The following is a 22593-nucleotide window of genomic DNA, read 5'->3' as shown; positions in this document are numbered from 1 at the left end:
GCAGGTGATTTAAATATTATAAAGGACTTTTTCTGGTATAGTGACAGAAGGTTAGAGTTAAGAACAAGACTGACTTTCTCTTTTCTGCAAGCTGTGTTGGGAAAGTTGGCCAGCTGCATGTAAATCAATAAAGTTAGAACACACCCTCACACCATACACAAAAGTAAACTCAAAATGCCTTAAAGACTTAAACATAAGATATGACACTATAAAACTCCTAGAAGAGAACATAGGCGAAACATTCCATGACCTAAGTCATACCAATGTTTTCTTAAGTCAGTCTCCCAAGGCAATAGAAATAAAAATAAATGGAACCTCATCAAACTTACAAGCTCCTGCATCAAAAAGGAAACCATAAACAAAACGAAAAGACAACCTACAGAGTGGGAGGAAATATATGCAAATGATGTGACTGACAAGGGCTTAACTTCCAAAATAGGCAAACGCCTTATACAACTCAATAACAACAAAAGCCCAGTTGAAAAATGTGCTGCTGCTGCTGCTGCTAAGTCACTTCAGTCGTGTCCGACTCTGTGTGACCCCATAGACGGCAGCCACCAGGCTCCCCCATCCCTGGGATTCTCCAGGCAAGAACACTGGAGTAGGTTGCCATTTCCTTCTCCAAGACCTAAATAGACATTTTTCTAAAGAACATACTGATGGCCAACAGACACAAGCAAATATGATCAATATTGCTAATTATTAGAGAAATGCAAATTAAAACTATAATGAGACCCCATGCCATACCAGTCAGAATGGCCATTGTTAAGAAGTCTTACAGATAACAAATGATGGAAAGGGTGTGGGGAAAAGGAAGCCTTCCAACACTGTCTATGGGAATGTAAATTGGTACAGCCACTAAGGAAAACAGTGTGGAGGTTCCTCAAAAAACTAATAGAGTTGCCATATGATCCAGCAGTCCCACTCCTGGGTATATATCTGGACAAAACTATTACTCAAAAAGATGTATGCACCCTGCTGCATCATAGGAGCCGTATTCACAATAACCAAGATATGGAAGCCATGTAAATGTCCATCAACAGATGAATGGATGAAGAAGATGTGATACATATATACAATGGATGTAAACAAGAATGAAGTAATGCAATTTGCAGTAACATGGATGGATCTAGAGATTGTCATACTAAGTGAAGTAAAATAGAAATACCACATGATATCACTTGTATGTGGTTGATGTTGTTTAGTCACTCAGTCATGTTCAACTCTTTTGTGATCCATGGACTGTAGCCCATCAGGCTCATCTGTCCATGGGATTTCCCAGGCAAGAATACTGGAGCGGGTTGCCATTTCCTTCTCCAGGGGATCTTCCCAGCCCAGAAATAGAACTCAAGTCTCTTGCATTGGCAGGAGAATTCTTTACCACTGAGGCACCAGGGAAGCCCATCACTTATATGAGGAATCTAAAATAAGACTCAAAAGAACTTACCTGTGAAACAGAAACAGACTCACAGACATAGAGGACAGACTTATGGTTGCTATGGGGGAGGGATGGATTGGGAGCTTGGGATTAGCAGATGTCAACTATTACATATAATATGGATATACAACAAGGTCTAATTGTATAGCACAAGGGACTATATTCAATATCCTGTGATAAACTGCAATTGAAAAATATGAAAAATGTGTATATAACTGAATCACTTTACAGCAAAGATAATCAACTATACTTTGACAAAATAAAATTTTAAAAAGAATGGGACTGACTTTATTCCCCTTCTTCCTCGTTTAGCTTGGACTCCTGGGCAGATTGGCCTGGTCCTGTCTCTCACCCTCACACTCATGAGGATGTTCCAGTGGTGTGTCAGGCAAAGCACCGAAGTGGAGAACATGGTGATGTTTATCATAATGTTCTTAGCCTCTTCTAGTCTCCTTGCCATTAAATGGCATAAAAGCAATTCTTGCATAAAGTAGTAAAGCTGTTATTTTTACATTGTAGTAACAAGGGTTTTTGAGATCCTTCCTCCATCTGTTCAAATTAATGTTAAATAAAATACATATATCTTTTCTTCAGTCTTATGTGTATCATGTCAGCAGGTTTTATATTCATCACAAGATGTCTTCAAAGAGAATAAATGTCACTGTAGGAAGGAAGTTCTAAAATCCTGAAGAGGATATGTTAATTTCTTAGGGGTTTATTTTTGTTCCTTAATGGGTAATTTCTCTTTCTTGGTAAAAGTAAAATTTAACATTTGGAGGTTGGTTGTTTAATTAACATATCTCCTAGCCATCTCCCATTTCACCATTTATGCTTGTTGACCACCTGAATTAGTGGTTGTCCCTTCTTGTAGGATAAGCTACATCTCGAAATGTGCTATCAAATTTGTTGAATTGTGGTTGTTTAGTAAGTCTTAATCAATATGTAAAATTTTCCTCTTTTGAATATTTACATCTTCTTCTAAAGGGAGAAAAGCAATAAAAATGAAATCTTTCCACTTCTCTCTTCTTATAGAGTAGAAAGTGATTAATAATTAAAATGAGGCTTGATGACTGTCCATTTCTGCTCATCAATGACACAGGGCCCTTCTGTAGCCATACATTACTGATTAGTGTTCATAATTATTCTTTTCTTTGAGAAAACTCTTGTTTGCTTATTCAGATGTGAAAGGTGGATCAATAAAATCTTACCATATTTCTAAAGTTTTTAGTTTTAATACCATGTTGAAGGAAGTAGCTATAAGTGAAAGTGTTACAAGAAAATGGCATATCATCAAAGTCCTCCTTAGATTCCTACTTCTGTGCTTTGGGGATAATAAGACCTGGGATATTCTTAACCATAAAAAAGCAGATATCAAGATGAAAAAGCAAAATGTCTCATTTACAGTCTCTGAACATTCATAAACCAGACCCTCTGTTCCTAACCCACGTGATGTCATGTATCTTTCAGATGATGTCAGCAGAAAGGGTGATTGAATATACAGAGCTTAAGGAAGAAGAACCCTGGGAACTTGACTTTCGTCCACCAGCATACTGGCCTGACAACGGAATGATTGCCTTTAACAATGTGAATTTCAAGTACAGCCCAGACGGGCCTCTGGTATTGAAGGACTTGACAGTAAGCACTGAACCAAAAGAAAAGGTTTGTTTATGCCATTTACCTCTTTAAAATCTAGATTTAGCACCACATCTGCTGTTTACTTCCTTGTCCATGTGTCAGGGAACTCTTTGTTCCTCTTGGATGCAGATTAGATCAGTGGCATCGTGGGTGAAACTTTCTTAGAAACTAACCATGTAGTGAGGATCCCAGCACTTCTTTGTGTTGTGAGCTCCCTCATGGTGGTTGGTGGGCCCTGGATCCTAGAGCTGGAACTTAACCTGACCCAGGATACTATATGTTTCACCTGATTATTCATGTGGAGTCTCTGAAGTCAACCCTTTTGCCCTGTCCATAACTCTCCAATATCTCCTTCCTGTCCATCTTTTCTTCTTTATGCCTCTGGAATCTTCTCTTCCTCCCATGACACCTTTCAGTTGCAGCCTCCTCCTCTGTCCCTTGGCCCTTCCCAGAGACTTTCCTCCACTCACCCTCACTGAGCTGTCATACCCCTGCTGTCACCCACAGACTTCTCTTTTCTTTAGCACAGATCTGATCCTTACTGGCCTGGGTAAGATGATGCTGGAACCATAGTTCACCCCTAGGTACACTCCAAATAGGGACTGTTTGGCCAGCTTGGGGCCATCAGAGAAGAGTCCAGAATCGTGAGTCCGTCAAGGGTGAGGAACCAGAGCCCCCAGCTGGATGCAGGGTCCAGAGACCTGCTTAAAGTGGATGAAAACAAAATGAAAGGAGCAGGGGAAGATCCACTTGGGAGATGGCAGAAGGGTTTGTGGTCTTGCCAGTGTCCATGTCTGCTGGTGATGTTCCTTTCACACTCAGCTTGGGACCCTCAGCTGGGACTAGGGTTGACTCCTTAAGAAAAGAATAAACCATAACAGACAAGGCAGTGGGAATCTCTTTCCCCACCTACCTCTCCAGCCTCGAGTCCATACACACACCCCCTACACTTGGATCTTGTGTTGTTGTTGTTGTTCAGTCACCAAGTTGTGTCCGACTTTCTGTGACCCCAGGGACTGCAGCAGGCCAAGCTTCCCTGTCCTCCACTATCTCTCTGAGTTTGCTCAAGCTCATGTCCATTGAGTCCTTTATGCCATCTAACCATCTCAGCCTCTGTCTTGTGTACATTCTCTCAGAGCACCTTGTCCTCCCAGCTTCCAGTGTGAATGTTGCCCTAGACCCCAGGGACACTTTTCCATCTCTAGATGGTGGATGTATCATTTTCACAATCAACTCTAATGCCCCTCTATGCTTCCACAGGATCTTATATATTCTTTAAGACAGTGTGTGTGGTACACTTGTGTTCATAGCTGCCAAAGTAGGAAGCAACCCAAGTGCCCCTGTTTTCAAAGTGAGTGAAGAAACAAAATGTATTATATCCTTAAAATGCAATATTATTCAGTTTTAAAACAGGAAGAAAATTCTGACCCATGGATGAACCCTGAGGACATCATGATATGTGAAATAAACCAGACACAAAAAAAATAAATACTGTATGATTCCACTTATATGAGGTTCTTAGAGTAAAAAAAAAAAATTATAAAGACAGGAAGTAGAAAGATGATTGCTGGAGAATGGGAAAATGTTTTTTAATGGGTATAGCTTTACAAGGCAAAAATAATCTGGAAGTTGGTTGTACAACAATGTGAATGTACTTAACATTAAACTGTCCACTTAACAATGGTTGAATTGATAAATGTTATAACAATAAAAGCACCCGTGGCATGCTTTGTAATTTTGGATCTGTGTCACACAGAACCCTGAGGCTTCTTAAGATCAGAGAGCATCTCCTGAAAGTGGCATTCTGCAGGGCACCGAGGGGGTGCTGAGGGACTGCTGGCTGGGAGAGTGAGTGAGTAACACAGGTGTGAGCAACCAATAACCAAAACACACACAAGACAACTCCATAAACTGATTACCTTGTGTTTTAAATACTTTAAGAACTGTTCTTTAAAACTCTTTCCACCATAGATGCATCTAGTAGAGTATAGCTATAATTTAATGAGTGATACCCTTGTGACATGGGCTTCAGTGGTGGTTCAGTGGTAAAGAATACACCTGCCAAGCAGGAGATATGGGTTCAGTCCCTGGGTTGGGAAGATGCCCTGGAGAAGGAAATGGCAACTTATTCCAGTATTCTTGCCTGGAGAATCACATAAACAGAGGAGCCTAGTAGGCTACAGTCCATGGAGTTGCAAAAGAATCAGCCATGACTTAGTGACTAAACAACACTTGCGATAGAAAAAAAATATTCACCTTGATGCCTAAATGATCAGTTTCAGTAAATCATATGGCAAAAGCTCTCTCCTTATTATTACCAGTTTCACTGAAGGCCAGGGAGAAGGTGAGGACTCCTGTGCTGGGAAAACATTCACTGGAGCTCATGTTCAGCAGTGTGTCTGTCAGATTTCCCGTTACAAATGTAATTCTGTTCATTCACACCCATCTTAAATTTCCCCAGGTGCCAAAAATATTAGTTATTATTGTATGACTCTATAGTACATCTTAGAGACAAACATACTTTTATTCTTCCATTTTAAACCCCCAAAGTCTTAGAGTTAACCTGAGATTCTGAAATGCTTGAGGGAAAATTAGATTTGGAGACTGAGCTAGTAACTGTGGTAGGTTGACTTTTCATGGTGTCTTGGTCTACTCAGACCATCACCAGTAGCTTCATTTCTGAGTTTGGAGATTATACCCAGTCAGTGGAGAAGGCAATGGCACCCCACTCCAGTACTCTTGCTTGGAGAATCCCATGGACAGAGGAGCCTGGTGGGCTGCAGTCCATGCGGTCACGAAAAGTTGGACAGGACTGAGCGACTTCACTTTCACATTTCACTCCCATGCATTGGAGAAGGAAATGGCAACCCACTCCAGTGTTCTTGCCTGGAGAATCCTAGGGACAGAGGTGCATGGTAGGCCGCCGTCTCTGGGGTCGCACAGAGTCGGACACGACTGAAGGGACTTAGCAGCAGCAGCAATGTGTTCATGAAACCATTGCACTCCACCTGTGCACATCCCATGTTCCCTCTCCTGCTCACCTGTCCCAAACCCATCACTCCGGGTCACCCCTTTGGTGTTAGATTTGATTGGGAGAGGCTGCTGGAAGGGACATGGGAGTGAGCCCGCCCAGCAGAAGCGGGGGTCTGTTCTTTTTCCATTGTTTCCCCTGTTGTCCTGATTCCTGGACGATAGAGTCAATAAGAAAGTGTAGAAGGTACTATGCTGGTTTCTAATTCGTGAAAGAAATAGCAAGTAAAAATAAAGCCCCCAAACGAGGTAAATATCACCCTAGAATTCCTGGGTATATTCTGAACATGGGCTGCATTTCTCATGTAGATGATTTTGTAATTGATTTGATCATTTTAGAGAGTCCTGGGCCATTTTAGAGCATTTTCCATCACTGGAGGTAGATTGATTTTTTTTTTTTTTCTTGCTCAGAGCTATTGCTTGGATAATCCATTTTTTAGAGATGCTTACTAGACCTTGCTATAATGTGCAAAAATATGTTTCCTAACTTTGCTCCTTTTTTACATGATATTTTCTCAGAAACCCCTCTCCTCAGTCCCAGACTGTCCCCCTTACCCTGCCTGCTTCCTAATTCCCTGTGACTCAGACTGTGGTGCCAGGGCCAGCAGCACCTCTATCTTCTGGAGCTTCTTAGAAATGCAGAGTCTTAGGTTCACCCAGACCTCTTGACTCAGCATCGCGTTTGAACAAGACCTTCCAGTAAAGTCCTTTCTCTCCCATAGGCAGTTTTTGATGACTGATAACCTGTGATTTCCAAGATATTTCCTTTGACATTTTGAAATTGAGCTCATGAATCACATAAACCTCTCTGGTAACTGAGCATGAGGCTCTAGAAGGTTCTCTGTCACTTATCCTACAGATTTATTCACTTTTATATTCCGCAAAGCATGCCTTTGCATCATAATTTAATACGCTGTGATTCCACTGCATTTCCTTGCATCTTTCCGTGGAGTCTGTCTTCATCACAGGCAGTTTTCATCCTTCTCTCACCTTCCCCACACCAGCCTTCTGCAGGGACTGGAAGGATTTCCCACAAGCTCAGCCCTGCCTGAACCCGGAGACAAAGACAGTGTGAGATCCTTTCACTACCAGATGGGATCAGATCAAAAATGAGTCTTGCTGCTCCAAGCAGGGTACGAGGTCTGTTTGGCCTATTTCCTGGGGAACCATGTACCCCACTTAGCTGCAGGTTTCTCTTCCCAGCCCAGCTATGGGTGCCATTTCTTCCTGCTGACAGCCAGCTCACCTGACCTCAAGCACCCTCTTTGCTCAGTGACGTCAGCCCCCTTGTCCCACCCACCACGTTATACTCACCAATATTGATGCCATGCCTAAGTTGTCTATCCATAGGACCTATATGTGAAGCTAGTTGTTTGAACTGCAGCTACACCTCTTTCCACTTTCTCTGTTCTACTTAGACAGAGGGACATACTAAGGGGTCAAGCCATCCCAGTGATAAGGAGGCCATCAGCAGATGGAAAAGAGCCTGACAAACATGGATTTGAGTCCCATGCTGTGACTTATGGGCTCTCTTATTTCAGGGAGACTAATTTCTCTTATAAGCCTCAATCTTTTCTGTTGCAAAATGCAAGTGATAGGACCTAACCTTTAGGGTTGTTGAACAACTTAAACAAGATAAGACACATAACACCTGGCATGAAGACCAGCACACAAGCCAGTGCTTGAGCAAAGATAGTTATCATTTTCATAGAATGTAAAATTACCTTAACCACTTACACTGTATAAAATTTTGTTTATCCAGTTGAAACTGAGGAATTGGCCATTTGCAACTGTATTTATAGTTGTAAGATTAATCTCCCATGCCTGTCTCTTTGTCTATTTATGTACGTAAGCAATATGACAATCAATTTTCCATAAATTTCTCCAGTCTGAGTTAAAAATCTCACCCTCCCATGGAAGCCTCTTTTGCACAGGATACCACAGACAATATAAATAACACAAAGGCAAATCCAATACAGATCCTGCTGTCAACACATCTAGTCCACTTGATGAAACAAGAAAAGTACTAAGTTAGCTTTGTAAGATAGAAGTGATCACGATTTTTATAGAAGTTTGGGAAAAGATGATATAGCATTTGTTAGGGTGGGGAGAAGTCGACAGGAGAGGATAGAGAGAGAATTCCTGGGAAATTAGGCATGTGAGACAGACTTAGTGATGTGTGGTTAGGATTTCATCAGGTGGAAATGCATGTGGAAGGCATTCCGGGTAGTGGGACCCGCATAACAAAGGTGTAGTGCCCTGACCCAATGAATGAAGAACTAGGCACCTGGCAGTTCACTCCTCCGTGCAGTGAACCACCAGGTGTGCAATAGTTACATGTCCAACCCTCACAACTACCTAGGACCCCAAGGAAGCCGACTTGTAGAGATGAAGGATGGAGAGGTCAGTGGGAGAAGTTTCATAGAAGAGACATCCTGGGGTGGAGTGATGGGGATGGAGCTGGCTTTTGGGAGTTTAACCTGAGAAGTGGACTAGAGTCAGCAGATGTGGGAGGCGGGGAGCCTATAGCTGTTGTGTCTCCAGTAAGACGTTCTGGGAAAGGGACTCCACTTTTTGGAATCAGACTCATGTTGATTAAAACAAAGCTGTAACACCCAGGTTTGTGAATGTGCAGAGAAACAAGTGGGAGTAGAAAATGGCATGTGGAATTCCTTGGAGGTCCAGTGGTTAAGACCTGGCCCCTCCACTGCTGGGAGCCCAGAGTTTGATCTCCATATTGGGAACTAAGATCCCCCAAGGCACATGGCATAGCTAAAAAAAAAAAATCTTATTTCTAGAAAGTAGGTTGCCACTCCATAACAGCTTCCTCTGAAAATGTTCATACCTGTTTCTTGTCAATTACATATCTAAGAATTTCTCTGAAGGAAATTATGGAGGTTGTTTGCAAAGATTTAGCCTCAAGAATATTAAATAGTTATTTATAATAGTAAAATATTGGAGACCATCTAACTACCTGGAAATCAGGGGTTTGTTAAATGATCATACACACTGTAATATTATGTAGCCATTAAAATACTTTTATGAAATACTAAATGAAAAGAGATTACAACAGTATGTTCATGTTAATCCCATTCTGTTTAAATATATGAACACAGCCACATACAAGTATAGAAAGTAAAAACATCAACATCTTAAGAATGGTTTTTATCAGAGTATAGTTAGAATTTATTTACTTTTCAAATTCATTTGCACTGATTATGATTAAGGAAAGTGTTTGCTTTAATTTGTGTTTTAATAGGTGATACAGACTGGCATTCAGGTACTGAATGTAGGCCTTAAAATGAGGGATTGAGTCATGAGGAGTAGAATCCTCAAGGCTTGGCACCAAGCTTGGCACCCAGAAATACAGACATACCTGGTTTGATTGCGCTTTACAGATAGTGTATTTTTAATGAATTGAATGTTTCTGCCAACCCTGAATCCAGCAAGTCCATCTGCGTCATTTTTCTTACAACCTTAGTTCACTCCCTGTCTCTGTGTCATATTTTGGTGATTCTTGCAATATTTCAAACATTTTCTTTACTATCATATTTGTCATGGTGATCAGTGGTCAGTGTTCTTTAATGTTACAACCCAGTAAAGGCTCAGATGATGGTTAGCACTTAAGTATTTGAAAATTAAGGTATGTATATTATTTTTCAGACACAATTCTATTATCCAATTAGTCATCTACAGTATAGAATAAACATAACTTTTGTATGTAAAGAGGAACAAAAATTAATATGAATTACTGTATTTTGCAATGTTCACATTATTATGGTTGTCTGGAACTAAATCCACAGTATGGTCAAGGTCTGTGGGTACACAGAACATGAATCATATATATACACGCTAGGCCCTGCCTATAAGCAGAAAATGGCCTGTGTTATATAAATTGGGGTATAGCATAAAGTACAAAATGGCTACAAAATAATAAAAATATCTAAACTCACTATTCTTACATTTAATCTCTATAGAGAAAAATTCTTTTTTGAAATGCTATGATTGAATTTGCAGACATTTGAGACATTTAAATGAGCAAATGTGAAAAGCTCCCAGTGTTCTGATTACAGTGTTCAGAAAGATTTAGTTCTCTTTGTATAAAGCCATGGATGTAAAAAAATTACTGAATGAATTTACAAATCATTGAAAGCATGTCTAACACCCCTCATCAATTTCAAATTCCGAAAGAGAAATGAAATCATCTCTTGGAAACTTCCACAAGGGAGCTGGGCAAGCTCATTGGTTTAAAAAAAAAAAAAAAAAAAAAGCCAGTTTCTATATAGTACATGTTTATATGCACACATCTGTAAGCCAGTTTTTACAGTATAATTTTATTCCTAACCAGCATTTTACCTGCATTATATTGATTCCTTAATCTTATTCTTAATGCACTTAATTTCTCTCTACTTGGGTTTTAATAACTAGACTGAAACTTGCATGTATCTTTCCAAGAAACAGTTGTATTAAGTTGTTTATAAAATGCCTTTTGAACTGTTCCAATGAAAGGTCCCATATAAAGAGCAAATGTTGTTAATCACAGACCAATGTCTTTTAAGACACTGAGACCTGCATTTTATAATTTTAAGATGTTTCCTTTCAAGATAGAATATAATTAATATATTTGCCATCAGGAAATGATTTAGTTTCTCTGTCAAGGAATAATTCTCGAATAACAGATCCCTGAGAAAATAAGTCCTTGTTTGTGTATAACACTTCTGACTTGACTTGTTGATATCTCTAAAATTATCCATGTAGTTCTCAAGGTCAAAAAACCTAGAGAGTAGGAATAAAGTTAATTTAAAGGTGAACTTCTTATGGACCACTTAGGAGACTGCTGGCTTTTCCAAGGCCAGTAGATTTATTCTGTTTTTTTTTTTTTTTTTTTTTTAACTCTTGAGGACCAGGGGTCTCAACCAGGGACATTTGTGAATACCTGCCATTTTTAGTTGTCACAGTTTGGAGGTTGTGTCTGGTGTCAAGTGGATAGAGTCCATGGCTACTGCTAAACAACCTATAATACACAGGACAGGTCCCCTGACCCCCCAAACAATGAATCACCTGGCCCATAATGCCAACAGGGCCATGCTTAACAAACTTATAGACTACTCTATATAGAACTTTTAAAATTCATCATGAATATCCAGGGTTTCTCCTAGGTTGGCTGCATGTTGTTAATTCTTAATCCCTCCTGGATCTCTCTACAGGTTTGCATCGTGGGAAAAACAGGAGCTGGAAAAAGTTCCCTCATTGCTGCACTCTTCAGATTCTCACACTTCGAAGGCACAATTTCGATTGATAAAAATTTGACAACCAGTATTGGACTTCATGATTTAAGGAAGAAAATGTCAGTTGTACCTCAGGTATGCATGTCAGAACATTTTCATGTATTCTTTTTATAAAGCACCTAAGTTCAATTGCTTTTATGTTGATAATTTTTTTTTTCAAATTGCATTAAAGGGTTGATCCCTTTTCCCCCAATAGATCATAGCAGCAGGTATTTTCTTTTTTTTTTAATGGATGAATCTTTTTTATTATTATTATTTTTTTTTTTTACTTTACAATATTGTATTGATTTTGCCATACATCAACCTGCATCCACAGCAATCAGAGCAGAAAAAGAAATAAAAGGTGTTTTCAACAGATATTTTCATCAGATACCAGGGTTTGTTTTTTTGTTTTTTCATCTGTTCTGTGAGCCTATGATTTAGTAACTTACCCAGGCAGATTTCTGCACTCACACTTCTTCAGATGCCACAGTTTTACCCACTGATAACCACATAATACTAATAACAAAATGATAAATGTTTAACACTTGAGAGGCTCCTGTAGGGAAACATGAATTGTAAGTGTCTTACAGATGGAATTTTGCTGTAGAAAATAAAGCTATCTTTTTTCAGAGGTGATTGTCTTTGAGGGCTTTCTTTGAAACTGTGGAGCTTTGAGAATTACAGGGTGTTGATGCTGTAGAGAAACTCAGAACTTAACCCTTAATAAATGATTAACCAGGGATGCAGTACAGTATCGTGAGAAAGAACACAGGGCACAGAATTCCATCTCTGTGCTCCTCAGTTTTCTCTCCCTTGCAAGCCAGCTAACAGTACCAACTCCTCAAGCCGCTTTGAGGACTATATAAATAGATCAGCATATGTAGGATGCTTCATGTAGACCTAGTATATGGTTGCTGTGATGGTGGGGCATTGAATTGACCTTCTCTTCCTGGGCTCTGATTCTATTTTCTTTTGTTCTGTTTCTTAAACAAGTACAAATTTCACTGAGTATTTTGGAGACTGGATTATATGCACATGTAAATATGTCATATTTATATTCCACATATATGTGATATTATGTGGTATTTCTCTTTCTCTATCTGATTTATTTTACTTAGTATGACAATCTCTAGGTCCATCCATGTTGCTGCAAATGGCATTTCCTTCTTTTCTATGGCTGAATAGTATTCCATTGTATATATGCACCACCTCTTCCATATGCATTCATCTGTCAGTGGACTTTAGGTTGTTTCCATGTCTTTTTGAGGAATAGTTTGTCTTTGGAGAAGGGTATGGCAACCCACTCCAGTTTTCTTGCCTGGAGAGTTCCATTGATGGAGGAGCCTGGTGGGCTACAGTCCATGGGATAGCAAAGAGTCAGACATGACTGAGTGACTAACACACATACCAGATATATAACCAGAAGTGGGATTGAAACTTCCATACTGTTTTTCATAATGGCTGCATCAACTTCTTAATACATTCCCACCAACAGTGTAGGAGGGTTCCCTTTCCTCCATACCCTCTTCCACATTTATTATTTGTAGACTGTTCAGTGATGGCCATTCTGACCCTTGTGAGGTGGCACCTCTTTGTAGATTTGTTTTGAATTTCTCTAATAATTAGCAAGGTTGAGCATCTTTTCATGTGTCTGTTGGTCATCTGTATATCTTCTTTAGAAAAATGTCTGTTTAGGTCTTCTGCCCCGGTTATGATTGGGTTGTTTGGTTTTTTGTTGTTGAGTTTTATGAACTGTCTGTATATTTTGTAAATTAAGCCTAGTTGGTCTCATCATTTGCAAATATTTTCTCCCATTCTACAGGTTGTCTTTTTGTTTTATGGTTTTCTTTGGTGTACAAAAGCTTGTCACATCGATTAGTCCTATTTATTTATTATTGCTTTTATTTCTATTGCCTTGGGAAACTGGCCTAAGGAAACTGGTATGATTTATGTCAGAGAACATTTTGCCTGTGTTCTCTTCTAAGAGTTTTATGGTGTCATATCTCGTTTCAGTCTTTAGGCCATTTCAAATTTATTTTTGCATATGGTCTAAGGGTTTTTGTTCTAACTACACTGGTTTACGTGTGGCTGTCGAACTTTCCCAACACCACTTGCTGAAGAGACTGTCTTTTCCCCATTGTATAGTCTTGCCTCCTTTGTTGAAGATTAATTGACTGTTGGTGGTAGGTGTGTGGGTTTATTTCTGGAATCTCTCTTCTGTTCCATTTATACAGTGTCTGTTTTCATGCCAATATCATGACATTTTGATAAATGTAGCTGTATCGTCTGAAAGTCTGGAAGGTTGTGCCTCCTACTTTGTTCTTTTTCCTCAGGATTACTTTGGCAATTATGGGTCTTTATGGTTCCATATATATTTTAGGAGTGTTTGTTCTAGTTCTGTGGAAAATGTCATAGGTAATTTGATTAACAATTGTCTTAAATCTGTGGATTGCTTTGGATAATAGTCATTTTAGCAATATTAATTCTTATAATTAAAGAGCATTTAATATTGGATATATTTCCATTTCTTTGAATCATTTCCATTACTTTGAATCATTCCATATTCTTTGAATATTGGCTATATTTCCATTTCTTTGAATCATCTTCAGTTTCCTTTTATAATATTTTCTAGTCTTCAGCATATAAGTCTGTCACCTCCTTGGTCAGGTTTCTTCCTAAGTATATTACTTTTTTTCATGTTATTTTAAAAGGGATTTTTTTTTAAATTTACATTCCCTTTCTGGTATTTCACTGTTACTGTGAAGAAATGTACAAGTATCTGTATGTTAATCTTGTGTCCTGCTACTTTGTGGAAATCATTTATCAGTTTTAGTAATTTTTGTAATGGTCTTCAGGGTTTTCTATATATAGTATCATGTCATCTGTATACTGTGACAGTTTTACTTCTTCTCTTTCAATTTAGATACCTTTACCTTCTTTTTTCCTGTATGATTGCTGCCTAAAGAATCATTCTTTTCATTCAACTTTTTACTGAAATTTTACTGATTTTAAAATATATATTTGGCATATTATACCAAAGAGAAATACTCTTGCTTTACTAAACTATGTTATTCCATCTCATACTGCTAAATAAACACACATAATTGCCCAATATGTCTTTTTAGACTGACAGATTAGCTCAGGTAATGCCTGTACAGAGTGTACCTTGAAAAACCAGGTGGAAAATTCAAAGCTTAGACCTCTTAGTAGATGTAAATTTGCTCTGAGAGGAACATGAAGGGTAAAACTGTTCAGGTCATGATAAGCCATGACCAGGAAAGAAATGTTCTTGTCATTGCTGAACACAGAGTCCCGTCTCATGTCTCCCAACTGGATTCAAAGCTGCTTCCTTAACCTGGCCTCATTTGGGCCCTTCATCTCCTCAAAAACCAGTCCTTGAAGAATCTCTCATCTTGGACCCCAAAGCAGAATCCTGCCCTTGGGGGAGGGGGACGGAATATTGGGGGCCAGCCTTCCGCCCTTTGCGTGGCCACATCTACATGATTTTGTAAACCTAATGGGAATAGCTAAAAGGAAGGGAAATCGCCTGCATGTTAGGCTCTTAAAGGTAATAGTTACAAGAGGCAGTTTTTTATAAACATCTAAAGTAGAATTATGATTATTCCCTTGACGAGGAACTCTTACCATTGCTTACATGGTTGTTCAGTCTTTGATTCTAAATTAGAGAGTTTTAAGGGAGACCTTAAATTTGTGCCTCATATTTTTCAGTGCTATTCAATAATCATTTTGAAATGTCATGTGACCAGTGATTTTCAGTGCGTTGGAGGTATATCAGCCACTTAATCAATTTTGGGCAAATGAAGCTCCCTCTATAATGTATTTTTAATTTTGGATTTTGCTCAGGGATACATCTTTTTTGGTGGGATATAATTCTGCATCTATTTCTCTCTCACCAGACTTGAAACAAAGACAATAGGGAGAGAGAGGGAGGCTCACTGAGTATTATTCTTCTTCATGACTAGGGAAAAGAAATGTCTGTCTTCTTCATCTTTCTTCTCAGACTTTTGTGAAGTGAGGAAGAAAAGCTAGCCCCAAGGCCAGGCAGGATTTTGAGGCTGGTGATTCCGAGCAGTTCCGGGCACTGTGGAAGAGTCAGGTCTCCTCTTGTTCCCACACATATGCCTCCTCTTGTCCTGCCCCCTTCACTGAAATGAGCCTATTGGGCTCTTCTCTGCTGCCCACATTCTTGTGACATGGCTTACTAGAGCCTTCCAGAGGAAAATGCAAATGGCCTACATGGGCTTATGTACAAGATTTTCTCATGAAACCCAGAAAGGCATATATTTCCACAGTAATTATCTTGTGGTTCCTCCCAAAGCAGATGAATAGGAAGAGCTATTTAAAATAATGTTATTATGATACAAGTCACAGTGGTTTCAGGTCCTCCTGGCCTTGCAGTTAGTAATGAGGTTCTGTGAGGCAGGTCATCCTGATGCACAGGTGAGAGAACGTGGGGACCAGCTGGTGCAGAATCAGAGGAGATCTCTCCATGGACAGAGGAACCGCAGACCCCAGGAGCTGGTGTTCTCTTTGTTATGGGTGCAGATATTCCATTCACACCTGTGGAGAAAGTCCCTACCCCAGAAGGCTGTTTTACTGATGGAGAAAATATCCTAGTTCATTCTTCATTGCCAATGTGTGGAAATTTAATGGGTTTGCTTTGAGGCACAAACTGCAACTAATTGTGCTGTTGGTATTTCCCAGTATCACACCAGGATTGACAATGAGTTTATCTAGTTTTCTTGATGTAAAGTTCCTCCAATAAGTACATCCACATTTGGGGGAAAAGCAGATAATTGGTAGGAAGCAGTCTGTGGGGTCACAAAGACTCAGACATGACTGACTGAATAGCAAGACATTACCAGGAAGGCAGTTTTGAAAAATCAAATCTTCCTTTCTCTTCTTCTTAAGGTGACACTTTTCAACATTTTCTTTTGTTAGTGTCCAATGGTCCAGAGATATTTTGGAGCATACTTTCTACAGTGGGAGGTTAATTTAGAGATGCTATTTTATAAACAAGCATTTGCAGCCTTATTATTAATGATTATAGTGAATTGTGAGGGGGATATTTTTTGGCACTTTAATTCTGTTCTGTAAGCATACAAACAAGATGAAAGATGTTACAGTAATAACATTTCCTGTTTTTGGATATTTAGGAACCAGTTTTATTCATTGGAACAATGAAGAAAAATCTGGATCCCTTTAAAGAGCATAAGGAGGAGGATCTATGGAATGCCTTAGAAGAGGTAATTTTTGTAACGAAATTAACTTGTTAGCATCAGTATATGATTATGTACACTTATAGTAGTGCAGAGTTGGGAAGATCCTCTGGAGAAGGGAAAGGCTACCCACTCCAGTATTCTGGCCTGGAGAATTCCATGGACTGTATAGTCCATGGGATCACAAAGAGTTGGACTCGAATGAGGAACTTTCACTTTCACTTTTCACTTTCAGGTAATTAAGGAGAGTTTATTGGTTTAACTGACTTTGTTTACCTGCTAGGAGAACACTGATGAAATGGGTACATGAGTAAATTAAAATATGTATATAATAGTGATGGAAAGCAACAAGATAGTGCCATATGCTTTCATTTTAGCTTTTCCCCTAATACCCAAATCAACTAGATACATTTTCTTGTCTTAAAATACAACACTAAACTAGAATTTATAATTATGGGTTCAAATTCTACTAAGTGACTAAGTGAATTATTTACCTTAATTACCTTGCAATGTTCACTTTACTCCTCTGGTCTTAAGGAATATCAATTAAGTTGAGGCAACTAAGTAGTTTTTCATTATTAACTGAAAGATAAATGAGATCATACTAATAAAATGCTATGAAGTTTAAGAAGAAAGTATCTATAAAGGTAAATTATATAATTGGAATGTGATAGTTACTTATTGACAATCAGGTTCTTTTAATGCTGCAGAATGAATGTAGGTTAGAGACCCTGGAGATGTGCTAAGTTTTTTAATGGATATGTTCATTTCTAGAGAATTTTCTGTTATTTGTATTATATGTCCTTTTGGTCCACTTCTGTGAATTTCCTCACCCTTGCATAAAGGATTTTGACTTGTTAATTTGCTGTTGGTTTGTATACTTTGATACAAATTATTTTGTGTATTTGCCCTAGTTTTGCAAATTGATTGCAGAAACTGTATTTAGACTTCTAAAATACAGTTAGACTTTCCAATTTTTCATAGGACCTAGATTAATCTTTTGCTTTTAAAAAGTAACCCTTAATAGGTATTAAATATTTTTTCAATATTTTATTTTTTTAATTGGAGGCTAATTACTTTACAATATTGTATTGGTTTTGCCATATATCAACATGAATCTGCCACGGGTGTACACGTGTTCCCACTCCTGAACCCTCCTCCCACCTCTCTCCCCATACCATCCCTCTGGGTCATCCCAGTGCACCAGCCCCAAGCATCCTGTATCCTGCATCAAATCTGGACTGGCAATTCATTTCTTATATGATATTATACATGTTTTAATGCCATTCTCCCAAATCAGTCTTTTGGTATTAAATATTTTTTAATTGTATTTTAAACTTTACATAATTGTATTAGTTTTGCCAAATATCAAAATGAATCCGCCACAGGTATACATGAGTTCCCCATCCTGAACCCTCCTCCCTCCTCCCTCCCCATAACATCCCTCTGGGTCGTCCCAGTGCACTAGCCCCAAGCATCCAGTATCGTGCATAGAACCTGGACTGGCAAATCGTTTCATACATGATATTTTACATGTTTCAATGCCATTCTCCCAAATCTTCCCACCCTCTCCCTCTCCCACAGAGTCCATAAGACTGTTCTATACATCAGTGTCTCTTTTGCTGTCTTGTACACAGGGTTATTGTTACCATCTTTCTAAATACCATATATATGCGTTAGTATACTGTATTGGTGTTTTTCTTTCTGGCTTACTTCACTCTGTATAATAGGCTCCAGTTTCATCCACCTCATTAGAACTGATTCAAATATATTCTTTTTAATGGCTGAGTAATACTCCATTGTGTATATGTACCATGGCTTTCTTATCCATTCATCTGCTGATGGACATCTAGGTTGCTTCCATGTCCTGGCTATTATAAACAGTGCTGCGATGAACATTGGGGTACACGTGTCTCTTTCCCTTCTGGTTTCCTCAATGTGTATGCCCAGCAGTGGGATTGCTGGATCATAAGGCAGTTCTATTCTATTTTAAGGAATCTCCATACTGTTCTCCATAGTGGCTGTACTAGTTTGCATTCCCACCAACAGTGTAAGAGGGTTCCCTTTTCTCCACACCCTCTCCAGCATTTATTATATGTAGACTTTTGGATTGCAGCCATTCTGACTGGTGTGAAATGGTACCTCATAGTGGTTTTGATTTGCATTTCTCTGATAATGAGTGATGTTGAGCATCTTTTCATGTGTTTGTTAGCCATCTGTATGTCTTCTTTGGAGAAATGTCTATTTAGTTCTTGGGCCCATTTTTTGATTGGGTCATTTATTTTTCTGGAGTAGAGCTGTACGAGTTGCTTGTATATTTTTGAGATTAGTTGTTTGTCAGTTGCTTCATTTGCTATTATTTTCTCCCATTCTGAAGGCTGTCTTTTCACCTTGCTAATAGTTTCCTTTGATGTGCAGAAACTTTTAAGGTTAATTAGGTCCCATTTGTTTATTTTTGCTTTTATTTCCAATATTCTGGGAGGTGGGTCATAGAGGATCCTGCTGTGATGTATGTCAGAGAGTGTTTTCCCTATGTTCTCCTCTAGGAGTTTCATAGTTTCTGGTCTTACGTTTAGCTCTTTAATCCATTTTGAGTTTATTTTTGTGTATGGTGTTAGAAAGTGTTCTAGTTTCATTCGTTTACAAGTGGTTGACCAGATTTCCCAGCACCACTTGTTAAAGAGATTGTCTTTAATCCATTGTATATTCTTGCCTCCTTTGTCAAAGATAAGGTGTCTATATGTGCGTGGATTTATCTCTGGGCTTTCTATTTTGTTCCATTGATCTATATGTCTGTCTTTATGCCAGTACCATACTGTCTTGATAACTGTGGCTTTGTAGTAGAGCCTGAAGTCAGGTAGGTTGATTCCTCCAGTTCCATTCTTCTTTCTCAAGATCGCTTTGGCTATTCGAGGTTTTTTGTATTTCCATACAAATTGTGAAATTATTTGTTCTAGCTCTGTGAAGAATACTGTTGGTAGCTTGATAGGGATTGCGTTGAATCTATAAATTGCTTTGGGTAGTATACTCATTTTCACTATATTGATTCTTCCAATCCATGAACATGGTATATTTCTCCATCTATTAGTGTCCTCTTTGATTTCTTTCACCAGTGTTTTATAGTTTTCTATATATAGGTCTTTAGTTTCTTTAGGTAGATATATTCCTAAGTATTTTATTCTTTCTGTTGCAATGGTGAATGGAATTGTTTCCTTAATTTCTCTTTCTGTTTTCTCATTATTAGTGTATAGGAATGCAAGGGATTTCTGTGTGTTGATTTTATATCCTGCAACTTGACTATAGTCATTGATTAATTCTAGTAATTTTCTGGTGGACTCTTTAGGGTTTTCTATGTAGAGGATCATGTCATCTGCAAATAGTGAGAGTTTTACTTCTTTTCCAATTTGGATTCCTTTTATTTCTTTTTCTGCTCTGATTGCTGTGCCCCAAACTTCCAAAACTATGTTGAATAGTAATGGTGAAAGTGGGCACCCTTGTCTTGTTCCTGACTTTAGAGGAAATGCTTTCAATTTTTCACCATTGAGGATAATGTTTGCTGTGGGTATGTCATATACAGCTTTTATTATGTTGAGGTATGTTCCTTCTATTCCTGCTTTCTGGAGAGTTTTTATCATAAATGGATGTTGAATTTTGTCAAAGGCTTTCTCTGCATCTATTGAGATAATCATATGGTTTTTATTTTTCAATTTGTTAATGTGGTGTATTACATTCATTGAGTTGCGGATATTGAAGAATCCTTGCATCCCTGGGATAAAGCCCACTTGGTCATGGTGTATGATCTTTTTAATGTGTTGTTGGATTCTGATTGCTAGAATTTTATTAAGGATTTTTGCATCTATGTTCATCAGTGATATTGGCCTGTAGTTTTCTTTTTTTGTGGGATCTTTGTCAGGTTTTGGTATTAGGGTGATGGTAGCCTCATAGAATGAGTTTGGAAGTTTACCTTCCTTTGCAATTTTTTGGAAGAGTTTGAGCAGGATAGGTGTTAGCTCTTCTCTAAATTTTTGGTAGAATTCAGCTGTGAAGCCGTCTGGACCTGGGCTTTTGTTTGCTGGAAGATTTTTGATTACAGTTTCAATTTCCGTGCTTCTGATGGGTCTGTTAAGATTTTCTATTTCTTCCTTGTCCAGTTTTGGAAAGTTGTACTTTTCCAAGAATTTGTCCATTTCTTCCTCGTTGTCCATTTTATTGGCATATAATTGTTGATAGTAGTCTCTTATGATCCTTTGTATTTCTGTGTTGTCTGTTGTGATCTCTCCATTTTCGTTTCTAATTTTGTTGATTTGATTTTTCTCCCTTTGTTTCTTGATGAGTCTGGCTAATGGTTTGTCAATTTTATTTATCCTTTCAAAGAACCAGCTTTTGGTTTTGTTGATTTTTGCTATGGTCTCTTTTGCATTTATTTCTGCTCTAATTTTTAAGATTTCTTTCCTTCTACTAACCCTGGGGTTCTTCATTTCTTCCTTTTCTAGTTGCTTTAGGTGTAGAGTTAGGTTATTTATTTGACTTTTTTCTTGTTTCTTGAGGTGTGCCTGTATTGCTATGAACTTTCCCCTTAGGACTGCTTTTACCCTGTCCCACAGGTTTTGGGTTGTTGTGTTTTCATTTTCATTCGTTTCTATGCAAATTTTGATTTCTTTTTTGATTTCTTCTGTGATTTGTTGGTTATTCAGCAGTGTGTTGTTCAGCCTCCGTATGTTGGAATTTTTAATAGTTTTTCTCCTGTAATTGAGATCTAATCTTACTGCATTGTGGTCAGAAAAGATGCTTGGAATGATTTCAATTTTTTTGAATTTACCAAGGCTAGCTTTATGGCCCATGATGTGATCTATCCTGGAGAAGGTTCCATGTGCGCTTGAGAAAAAGGTGAAATTCATTGTTTTGGGATGAAATGTCCTATAGATATCAATTAAGTCTAACTGGTCTATTGTATCATTTAAAGTTTGTGTTTCCTTGTTAATTTTCTGCTTAGTTGATCTATCCATAGGTGTGAGAGGGGTATTAAAGTCTCCCACTATTATTGTGTTATTGTTAATTTCTCCTTTCATACTTGTTAGCATTTGTCTTATATACTGCGATGCTCCTGTGTTGGGTGCATATATATTTATAATTGTTATATCTTCTTCTTGGATTGATCCTTTGATCATTATGTAGTGACCTTCTTTGTCTCTTTTCACAGCCTTTATTTTAAAGTCTATTTTATCTGATATGAGTATTGCTACTCCAGCTTTCTTTTGGTTCCTGTTTGCATGGAAGATCTTTTTCCAGCCCTTCCCTTTCAGTCTGTATGTGTCCCCTGTTTTGAGGTGGGTCTCTTGTAGACAACATATGTCGGGGTCTTGTTTTTGTATCCATTCAGCCAGTCTTTGTCTTTTGGTTGGGGCATTCAACCCATTTACGTTTAAGGTAATTACTGATAAGTATGATCCCATTGCCATTTACTTTATTGTTTTGGGTTCGAAGTGTGGCTTATTTCTTTAAAAAAATTTTTTGTTTTTTTTTTTTTACACAAATCCAAATGACCAGTTGTCCATGTTGTTTTGAATTGATGCATTTGTCATTTAGTGTCATTCTTCCAAGGATAGCTCTGAAATATACAGATGAACTTTGACTGTGAGCAAGCAGATTTGGAGGCCTGATGATTTCCTGCCAGTAATTCTGATTTCTGAAGGATGTCAGCACCCAGTCTTTACACACCCACCCTGCTTTCCAACAACATGGGGATTATATTTTCCTAAATCAGGCTGACTACTTCACGTTCTATTTGAGAAGTTGTGCACTCCTGATTTCATTTAAATTTGTGAGTCTTTCTACAGTGAAATTCTAGAAGAGAAGAAGTGAGTATATTAACAGTCAAAGATAAAGATAGAATGATCCACTGATCTTGAAACCACAGGGTATATTTAATGGTGACAGCATGGTGTCTTAAAAAAAAAAAAAAAAAAAAAAAACTGGAAGT

At 38.3% G+C, this 22593-nt stretch overlaps 1 protein-coding gene across 1 annotated transcript in view; it reads left to right on the top strand.

Annotated features, from left to right (window-relative positions):
• LOC109567080 (ATP-binding cassette sub-family C member 4-like) overlaps nucleotides 1-22593 on the top strand; it is a 113715-nt gene that overhangs the window by 80132 nt on the left and 10990 nt on the right. The window contains 4 exon segments of the mRNA XM_019971826.2: nucleotides 1751-1851; nucleotides 2906-3097; nucleotides 11311-11466; nucleotides 16551-16640. Of these exon segments, the coding sequence (XP_019827385.2) occupies nucleotides 1751-1851; nucleotides 2906-3097; nucleotides 11311-11466; nucleotides 16551-16640 (539 nt within the window).

The sequence above is a fragment of the Bos indicus genome, chromosome 12 (assembly GCF_029378745.1).
Source record: "Bos indicus isolate NIAB-ARS_2022 breed Sahiwal x Tharparkar chromosome 12, NIAB-ARS_B.indTharparkar_mat_pri_1.0, whole genome shotgun sequence".
Classification (NCBI taxonomy): Eukaryota; Metazoa; Chordata; class Mammalia; order Artiodactyla; family Bovidae; genus Bos; species Bos indicus.
This window is presented reverse-complemented; position numbering and strand designations above follow the sequence as displayed.